The following is a 10958-nucleotide window of genomic DNA, read 5'->3' on the forward strand; positions in this document are numbered from 1 at the left end:
CCCCCTCCTTTTTACAAGCCCATGCCCCCCCCCCCCCCCCCCCCCCTGCTAAAAAAAAAAAAAAAAACCCACCCTCCTGCCCCCCACTCCCGGCCCCGTACCTGCCCACCCACACCAACACAGACACACACAAGCTCTGTTCATTATTTATTTAGTTCACTCAGGCTAAAATTAGCCCCCTGCTCCATTCAGAGACACAGTTATGTATTAGCAGACTCCTCTCCGGCTCTTCACTCTCTGTTTGCAGATGAACCGCCAGTTTATGTCACCATCTGTCTGAAAGACGGGCCGGCAAACGAAGGAACGGACAAGGTCCGCTTTGTTTACATTCCTGAACCTGGTCAGCTCCTCCCTGATCTGCAGCAGAGCTCAGGCCAAACAAACACCAGCTGACCTCCCACACCTCTCTCTGCCTGACCAACAAAACAACAACAACAACAGCAAGACAGGCTGTTGTCCCACACCAACTCTCACAAAAGTACAGAATCGATACGGACAAATTAGAATCTTTTGTTTTTCCCCTTCAACAAATGCATATAAACAAATTATTGACATCATTAGGAGTCAATAAATCAATATACATTTACTTTAATGTGCATTTGAGCGTAAATATGAATAACTGTTCATTATTTTGACTGGTTCAAAGTCCTTGTACTGAAAAGCCAGAAAAAGTCTGATAAAAATCTGATAAAAAAAAGAACGGCACATTTTGCAGATTTTTAATTCAACCACGTAAGCCTTTTTTGTACAATATTAGAAAAATATTAAAACGTGCAAATAAACAAATAATCTAATACTTTTTGTAGCAAAGGATGCATCTGCAACTAAAAAATGTACTTCCAACATAAGTGTGAAAATTTCAGCCATTTCTGCTTTCTACAACCTTTAAAAAAAAAATGCTAATGTTTTATAATCAAAATAATTATTGCATCAGAATCTCATACAAGGCAGATGTTTAGTTTGCAGCTATCCAAATAAATTAATACAAAGAATAAACCCACGGAGCTGAAATGAGGCAACACCTAGTTGTTTGGCTTGGAGTAATTACCTAATCCATCAATCAATTATCAGAGCAACATGTGCTCTAATTTTAATTCAGGTGTCTGAGATAATGGATGTGACAGCTCCATTCTCCACTAAAACAAACAACTGGCACAATTCCAGTCCAGAAACAGAAAGTCATCATACGTGACTGCAGAACGTCGTGTGTTCATAAACGTCAGATTTGTGAGCTGTCCTTACATTAGATCCCTCTCACCTGCCGTGTGTTTGGGTACAGGACGAACACACCAATTGCGTACTAGCATCACACACACACAGAGCCACTGTCGCTGCTTCACCTTTCGAAAAACAAGCTACTGAACAATGTCTAATCCTGACGAGAATGTAATCCGTCTTACCTCCAAGCTAAATTGAGGATACGTGAGGTTAACTTTGTTTTGATCTTGCGCTGGAACATCCCGTCCTACTTTGCTCAAAGAGTTATGTATCAGAGACGCTGCCTATGTGAGTCTGCAGGCCAGGGGGTGTTTGGGACAGGTGAGGATGCACACAACACTGTGTCCTAAAACGGAGATGCAAGTAATATGGAGGAAATGAGGCTGAAATGAGAAGCGGGACCATTTTCTAACGTGCACAAACAATTGCCAGTGAGTTGTGTGTAAAACCCAATCAGAGATTCAATAAACAACAACAAGCACCCATGTGCACTGGATGTGTGAATATAAAAAGGCTCGGGGGGAGTGGATTCACATGGCTCCTGAAAAACAGAAACCACGGTCTTGAAGAGCGACGACGAGGAGGAATGGGGGAGGAGGAGGACGCACATGAGGAGAGAAAGGGGGGAAGGGTTTCGGGTTGGCTTCTTGAAACTGCTTGGCCACACCCCCACCTCCCATCTCTCTCTCTCTCTCACACACACACACACGCACACACACACCCTCTCCCTCTGTTGTTGTGGTGGCAGATGGTGGCCAGTCACTGCCGTATTGTCACTCTCCTCGGAGGGGCCAGATAACCAGTGAGTACTGCTTGGCGGGGCAGGTGCAGAAACCCCTGACCCCACCACACCCCCACTACCCACCATCTGCTGATAGCTGTATATCTACGCACATGGTAGTGGCACACAAAGTCAGAATGTGTGACTGGTGGGTGTGTGTATTTTCGGGGATAGGGGGTGGGCGAGCAGTCTGGGCCCACAAATGGAGAGCGTGAGTCAGTTTTCCCCCCTCCGTCTGCACCCGTGCAGGACTGCTTTGATTCAAAGAACCAAATGTTGCGTATAAAAAAAATAAATTAGAAAACAAAAAAAAAACAAAATAATGGAAAATTGGGGGTGAGAAACAACAGAAGGATGATGAAGAACATTAGCAGGTAGTCTTAAAAAAAGGGGGAAACAAAAGGAATAAAGAGAAGGTGTTAAAACACCAAACAGGGCTCCTTTACCTGTTCTGACCGAAACAGAAATTTAAGTGAGTGGATTTGTCATAATCCTTTCAACACAACACCACCTGACACCCAGACGAGTAAATGACAAAAGCTGTGTTTCCATCAGAGTTCACTTCAGGGCATTAGGAAAAACTGACAAAGCAGTCTAAATTTGGCCGAAAGCCTCCTCTACATTTTCAAAACATGTTTTTGCGCGTCCTTCAGGTAGATTTAGTCCTCTTTTGAAAAAGAGCCGTGAGGCATAAACAAAGGTGGACACACCTCGAAGAGTTCACATCAAAAATTATTCAACTTGCGGTAGGAGGGAATTTTCAGATTCTGCAAAGAAAAGGTCAGTAAATTTAATCTGTAATTGTGTAAGGTAAGGCTTCACCAATCAGGCTTTTCCTGACTGATATGCATCTCCTTTCTTTGACAAAATGACATTCTGACCTTTCTTTCCAGCTATCCCTTATAAAAGAGGGAGAATGTGCTGCAGGTTCTTTAATAGAGATGTTTGTTTTGACAAAACAAATTAATTTAAAGACTAGTTCTCTTCATCTTTAAGTGATTTTTGTATTAAATTAAAAAAAATGCATCCAAGTACATGCAATTGTTTGATGTATTCATAGATGGAGAATCATCATCAAGTATTTAGTTAATCAACAAGAAAAAACAGATTTTTGGTTTGTCTTTTTCTGATCAGGGCAGATAAATTAGAAAAATTTATTGGTGCCTCTCAAATGTAATAATTTTTAACTACCACTTTCGACCAAAAAGATCACTCTGTTTTTAGCTCATTGCAAGAATTAGAGCGCAAACTTTCCATTGGTACAAAGGACAAGAATAACATGGCAATTTGACTAATTTGCTTCGTCGTTGTGAAAAGTCGAAAAGAGTCAGTCTGAAATTTGCAACACAAATAAAGAGAAATGCGGCTACCGTCCGCAGGCCAATAACGTTTCCAACTGAAACCTGCAGAACTTCCTCCGTACACTGACAGACAGGAAGTGGTAACAAATTAGCAGCGTCTTCCTTCTGTGATCTGGGATGACAGATTACAGCAGGTGATGGCCAAATGTACATGAAGAATGGCAGGAATGTAAACAACAGTGTACCCAGGAGACACGGGGAATGTGGCAAAGCCTGTCAACTTGTAGTAAACAGGCGTGGCTTTTTTTTTTTTTTTTTTTATAAATATTTGGTATTTTCATGCCAGAGGTCACTCATCTTTAAATGGGCAAAGACTGATTAACATTTCCCCCTGCTTATTTTCTCTGTTTGCTTTATAGCTAGGCCTTTTATGTCCCATTACTCAATAAAGCGTAGTCAAAACACTAAAGTTATTTTTTTTAAATGTTACCATTACTCCTACTACAGTTATTAATTAAAATATTGTCACATTTATTAGTAACAGATATAAGCAACTGCTAAAGTTGCTGCTCCCCTCTTTCCTCAGTAAGAATAATGAATTGATATTAACTAGTTAGTCAGGCTACCTGCTCTGGTAGCCATTCAGCAGGTTATACTTTATTTTAGTGTTTAAAATAGCACTGTGTGAATGAAGGTATGGTACTAGAAACATTTGCAAACAGCAGACTTTGTCATTCTTGTAAAAAAAGTTCAAACTGTAGTTCACCTTATTTCAGCTAAATGTGTTGGGTAGCAACAGGTGGGGGCAAGGCAGTTCTGCCATCATTAATGCCCCAATAAACAAACAAGTTTCACATTTCCAGCTCATTTCACCTTTTTAGTCATTTTTCTACCTGACTTTTTGGCATGTGACATTGTGATGTCTACTGTGAGATGCTTTATCACACGTCAATTCATAATTCATTATGTCAATGTCTATAACATAATAAAGTTACTCCAATAAATGATCACTCAATTGGACATTTATTGTGTGAGGAAACGGCTCCAAATGAGGATCAAAACAAATAATAACATTCAACTGAATTACACATTAAATTTTAGAATCTTTATGACTATTTATCTCTTTATAAATCCTGTAAATAATAATCAATAGAGAGAAGAACTAATACAACCTAGGTTGTCTTAAAAATGGGACAAAATGGGGGTACAAACTGGTCAAAAGGATGAATTTACCCGAAACCATCTCCAAACAGGGAGGAGTTTCAATATTATTGAACAATCCAGGAAAATTTTCAACAGGTCGGAAAGTACACGTTTACAGTGCACGTGTGTCTCTTTCAAGTCAACTATCCCCATACAAAACATGTTTATCAGAGCTTGTTCTTGTAAAAGAACATTTCATTGGCATGTTTGTGAAGTTGCTCACAGAGGGGGAAAAGAAAAGAATCCTCCCATCACCCCCTCCTCCTCCTGCTCCTCTAAGTCCATCCCACCAGGTTAGAAAAACAAGTGAGCATTCACCTCTCCCAGCAACCTTTGCACACTGCCCACATTCCAGCTCTGAAACCCAGTACCTGACAATTGATAAACAACTGACTCACTTGTTTTTCTGGGGAACCCGATGACTTGCACTGAGCTCCACGCCGGCTGCGGCTCACAGAGCGAGAGCCTTGGCTGGGACCAGAAAGGGGAGACAAGCCCGGTTGTGAAAGCACAAACACTAATTAAACTCTACTATTTCACCATCAGGAACACAGATTTTTGTGACTCATGACGATCCCGTCTCTCTGAATTTTCTTTTCAGGCAAACAACAACTTCTAACATGCCCCTGCCAGGTCATCAATCTCTGTAAATAAACCCCTGCCATTTACACATGTACGAAAAGCCACTGATGCAACACCGAACAAAATGAGGGGAAAGGTAATATTTTGATGGAGGGGGGAGGAATACCGTTGCTGCTCCTCTCCCAAATGTTAGCCGTTTCATGGTTACAAAACGCAGCGCAAGACACTTTAAATAAAACATATTCTAGATCCTTCTACAGTAGGATCATAATGTGGTGCGTCACTGTAGAAGATTAGATTTTTTTTTTTTTCCCTGACATACTGACGTGGTCGAAAACTGCGTCACTGAGGGAGCTCAGAGCGAACCATTCACACAAAACACATGATGGAAGCGTCAAGCCAAACAGAATACAACCATAAGAAGCACTTTCAAATTAAGATGGCTGCAGAGGGAGAATACAATATAGTATGACTCTTCTCGGCTAATTCAGTAAACCAAAGAAGGAGCAAAAAGACAATGTGCTGCACCCAAAATAGACACTATTTTCTCCATTTGTATCCTTTGTTTACTTCATAATAGTAATTCAGACTCTCTTATTTGGGAAGAGAAATAAAACTGTTTCCAGCACGATAGCTCTGCAGTTTCAAACAAGATAAAAGACTTCCTCAGGATCACACAGCCTTGAGATGTTTCAGGGATGGGTGGAACGAGTAGGTGACTAATCCTATCTAAACATGGCAGCCCACACCCAGCAGCCATGTTAATAACTGGTTTACTTCTGTGAGACTTCTGCAACCTGTGTTTACATATCACTATATTAGCAGTGGAGGAGTAAAAAAGAGACACAGCTGATGACCGGGTGCTGGTTATTTTCAACACACTACAGAGTCACAATTATGAGGTTATGAAAGATCTGCAAGGTAAAGAAGAAATGGCCAAACAAGCTTGATGCGGATGAAGATATATGTTTTACTGCAGACAGTGTCAACATGAAGAAGTGCAAAAGATGTAGGAAGTGATGTTACGCGTGGCCAATCTCTGGCTCACTGAGGCGGATCTTGATCCTACTCTACCCTTACACCACTCCCTTTATGAATGAAAAACCTACTGAATGAAAGGGCGTGTGCAATAAGGACAAACACTCACCTTTCACAGCAGCAGTAGTAGTCTCCTTGAATCCCAGGCTGGTGTAGGGGCTGGCGCTGAACCCATTTAGACCCCCTTTGCAGCCGCAAGTCGTCTTGAACCTCAGGAATTTGTCGCATGATCCTAACCTGCCCCCTCCGAGGTTCCCTTCCATCAAGTTTAAGGCAATGTAGTTCAGTCCGTTTTGATACCCCGCTGATGTTTCCCTGCACATGGGGCTGCTGTGGTCCTCGCCGGGCTCCTCGGAGCTGTGGACAGAGCGGGACACGTTCTCCACAGATGCGGAGCTGTGCCGCTTGGTGTCATGGGCGAAAGACGGGCACACAGGCGTCACAGTGGTGGTGGAGGAGAAGGTCTCGGAGCTATGGCGGCGACGCCCCTGAGGGTCAGCCCGGATAACCTTGGCCCCCCGGTCTGGATCTACGACAGTGAGAGATAACGATGGTGCCCCAAGTAGGAAAGAATCCACTGGCACAGGGGGCACCACATCCACTAAGCTGCTTTCAAGGCTGAGTCTCTTCACACATGCAGTGGGGCTGGTGGGGAGAGGGGTGGCATCAGTGGTGCAGAGAACAGATAAAGGAGCAGGGGGGGCAAAGGTCATCTCAGTGTAGTCACTTTTGGTAATAGCAGGCTCACATACAGGACTCCCTTTCTGTCCCATTGTCTTTGTCTCTCCCTCCATTCTCTTTTCGTCCTCCTTCCCTTCAACTCTCTGTGTGTCCTGCTGGTTGCTCACCATGCTGGAGCACATCAAGACTTCAGATGTATGGTTAAGACGCCCCACTGGGTGGGAACTTTCTCCTTGGTGTGATTCGAGATGAACTGATGAGTTGATGTCAATGTTAGCATAGTCTGACAGAGACAGTGATCCCTCCTCTGTACACATTACGCTTCCAGCCTCTGAGCTCTCCAACAGTGGGACATCGGCAGCACTACCAAAATCAATGTTGATGTACTCTCCAGGGCTGCGAGGTTCTGAGGGAAGGGGATGCTCACTCATACATGGTAGTGTTCGAAGGGATTCCAGAGCCAGGCGGGTGGGCCGGCACACCCTGCTGCGGTGCAACAGGCCTCCATCTGACCGAGTCAGTTTTAGAGGAGAAGGGAGAGAAGATGGAGTGGTTGGCGTGCCTGGGGAGCTACCAGTTCCAGATTCTCCAGGTGAAACGGGACCACCGTTTGACTCTTCTTCTATCCGTTGTCTCTGTAAACTCATTACAACATACTGGTCGGTGTCAGCAGACCCAGTTCGCTGCAACTGTCCTTTGACTGATCTTGGTAGGGAGCTGTAACAATAAGGCTGTCTGTGGTGGGGGTGTGGGTCTCCTGAGAGGCTGAGAAGGTACTCTGGGGGTGTGAGAGAAACCAGAGCATCAACGGGAGACATGTACAAGTACTCTCCATTGCTTGGTTTTCCATCACTGCTTTCCACTGACATTTTGTGTCCACACCACATAGGCATGTAGCCATTGTCCTCCAGAGAAATACTCCCAGGGGAGTCTGTGCGTGGGGCCAGCCCTGCGGTGCAGGAGTGTGAACGTGGATTGATGATCTGCTTTGGAGCAGAAACACACATAGGGCTCATGGGCATATAGGGGTCGTCCTTGGACCCTGGAGTCTTGGGTGCAACCCCGGGCATCATTGGCATGTAGCCGCTGTCACCTTGGAGGCTGTTAGAGCTGATGTGAACATCCCTGTAATCTTCTAGCCCACTTCCTTTAGGTGAGGCCGTGTGACACCTCAAAGAAGACCGGTTTCCGCTGGTGTATGTGGCTCTCATGAGAGTGTACTCATCCAGAGAAGCTGAGGACACCTGAGGGGGGCGCCTCTGCTGACGGGGGGTAGTGAGGGAGTATGTTCGCTTTCGATACACTTTATCCAACTCTGACAGCCGCCGGTAACCATTCTGATTTTGCCTCTCCATCACCATGTAGCCATCAAGTTCACTCCCATCCCTGGAGGGAGGGGTGTCTGCTTTCAGAGATTCAGGAGTGTTGCTGCGAAGGCTTAGGGGTAACCTGAGGTCCCGTGCATCAGCAGGGCTGGAGCCATATTCCTCACATGATATAAAGCCTGCATCACTGGGAGAGCCTGAGAATGATGCACTGCAGCTGGAGGGGCGGGGGACACTGCTGTCCACACAGTTGGACACATGTCCTGGACATGGGGTGGCCACAGGCGGAGAATGAGACAGGGGCATAGACATGGACTTACTATGCTGGAGAGTAGAAGATTCAAAAGTCAAGGAGGGGCGTGCTGTTATGGTGTGAGACCGGCTTAGGAGGGTCCTGTGGACCCCTGGGCTGAGGGGGCTCCCGGTGACAGACATTGGGCGTGTCATGGTGCCATCGCCCTCGCTGGCCGTGCGTATACGACAAGACAGGCATTTACTACTCACAGGAGATGTGGCACAGGTGCTGTCAGTACGGGACCTCCGGGGGAGGCCAGTCTGGCTCGGTGGGAGATTATTCAGATGCCTCCTTGTTGGCACAGAGATGGGGTTGGTGCTAGATGACTGACTTTTGCTGCGAGGGCGGAACTCCGACAGCTCCTTCATGGCTTTCATGGCCTCTAGGATAGTTTCGTGGATATTCTGAGCCACTACTGAGTCATCAGCTTGCATCCACAGCTCCCCTGGACCGATGGCTGCAGATCGACCCACCTCGATGAAGAAAAAGCTGTCGGAATGGCCGCACCTTCGGATGTTCATCAGCTGTAGTACGACAGAGGCGACCTCCGAGTTGAGCTTAACGAAGCTGATCATTCGGCTGGAGAGACAGAGCCTGTACACACCGGTCAGATTCCTACTCTGTCCCAGTCCCCTGGATTTGAGGTTAACCTGCCATACCTCCTTGTAGGCGGCGGCCACCGGCGTTATTACACCGTAACTCGACTCGTCGAAGCCAACCAGTGAGGACGCAGAGTTGGACGCCGAGCCGTCACACACTTTCCCCTCGGCCATTAGGTCCGTCAGCGCCCGGTACCAGTTCTCCTGTTCCTGTTCGTTTTCCGCCGCCACGGCAAAATACTCGTCCTTGGTGTAAAGAGCAATAAGATACTTGTGTTTCGCGTCCGCTCTCTTGCTGACGTTGAGGCAGCAGTCCAGGGGAACAACTCTCTTAGCGGCGGACTTGTTTCTCCATTTCTTCTCGTTCTCGTAGTACTCCAGCCGGGCAGGGAATCCTTCACACGGCTCCTTTAAAACGAAAAAGCGCTTGTGTCCGTGTTTCTGCTTCTTCAGGTATCCACATTTTTTCGCGCTGCTATTGGCGTTTGTATTACTAGTGCTGGTCATCAGCGCCTGACCGCCCGTTGCTGGCGGACTCGCCATTCTCGTGTTCCTCTAGTCCAGACCAGACCGCAGCGCTTGAATTTGCAGGAGTCGCTTGAAGAAGAAGAAGAAGAAAAAAAAGAAACTCCGCGCTTTATTTTTAATCCTCTATTTCCAGAGCCGTACGTTGCGCTCGTCTTCTCCCGCAGCCAAGCAATAAATAACACATGCCGGCTGATGTTCAGACTGAAGAGAGGAAACAACATGTGACGATCTACACATCCAGCTTTGGCTTAAAAAAAGGAAGGGAAAGGCGAAGGAGAAAAAAACTCACTCACTCACACACATACATACACACACACACACACACACCGGCAGTGGGCGGTGCGCCCTGAGCTCATTGGGCTCATTGGTGGAAACGGGATGAATGCTGGAGAGAGAGGAGGAGGAGAAAGCCCTCCTACTATCACTCTGCCCTCTTCCGACTCATTTACGCGTAGTCACACAGCAGCGTAGCTTTATTTATAGAATCTACTCCCATGATCCCTTTTTTTTTTCTTTTAGCAGGATATGGATCCAAAAAGACAACCGAATAAGACCTTGTTGTATAAATCTTTGGGTGGATTATAAAACACCGACTGATACACTTTTCTTTTTTTCATATTATCATTTTTGTAATGATAGTATATTCGCAAAATAAAAGATCAAGACTATGAATTAGACAAAGATTAATTAAATATTAAGTTATTTTGTAAACAATCTTGTAGAAACAAAACACCAACGTTATGAATCTGGATTGATTAGCCAACATGTGCCTTTTTCTTTGATATTTAAGTATTTGTGTCATTATGTTGCATTTTACAAAGTAAAGACAATTTATTTTGTAACCAGCTAGTTAGTTACTTTTTATTTCAGTTTTAATTTTGAATTTACTTTCATAATTAGCGATGTTTTGTATGTTATTTAAAATGATATGTTAATATCAACATTAAGGATGAAAAACTATTTGGCAGAAAATATTGTAACTTATTATTTGGAAATAATAACATAGGAACAGTATTTAATATTTTGTTTAAAGATAATAAACATCTAATAATTATAATTATAATGTTTTTCTTACATTATAAATAATGTTTTTTACATTATTTTGCTTTTAAATAACCTAAATTAGTATTTACAGTATAAAGAGTAAATATCAATACAATTTTATTTACAAAACAAGAATCCCATTCATATGTATTCAATTTTTAAAATTATTATAAATTTATACTTGCTGGCACTGAGATGCTGGCACTTGTTCATAAATTCACGAAACTCTACGTTATTTTCCCTTCCACTCCAACTATTGTAGGAACTCATGAAATGTGTGTTGCTGTTTAACATAACCTGTTAACCTTCTGCATATTTGTGTTTGCCTGGAGCTGCTCAGAGACAGGCCGTGTCCATCTGCAC

The 10958-nt window shown here is 44.3% G+C and overlaps 1 protein-coding gene across 1 annotated transcript in view; it reads right to left on the reverse strand.

Moving 5' to 3' along the window:
* The window catches only part of irs2b (insulin receptor substrate 2b), a 16387-nt gene extending 6515 nt beyond the window's left edge, over positions 1-9872 (reverse strand). Inside the window, exon 1 of the mRNA XM_015045963.1 lies at positions 6233-9872. Within this exon, the coding sequence (XP_014901449.1) occupies positions 6233-9566 (3334 nt within the window). The 5' untranslated portion in view covers positions 9567-9872. The remainder of the gene's footprint in view (positions 1-6232) is intronic.
* Positions 9873-10958: the final 1086 nt, after the last annotated feature.

This window comes from Poecilia latipinna, unplaced genomic scaffold (assembly GCF_001443285.1).
Source record: "Poecilia latipinna isolate Pla-1442-1.1 unplaced genomic scaffold, P_latipinna-1.0 Scaffold757, whole genome shotgun sequence".
NCBI classification, from domain to species: domain Eukaryota; kingdom Metazoa; phylum Chordata; class Actinopteri; order Cyprinodontiformes; family Poeciliidae; genus Poecilia; species Poecilia latipinna.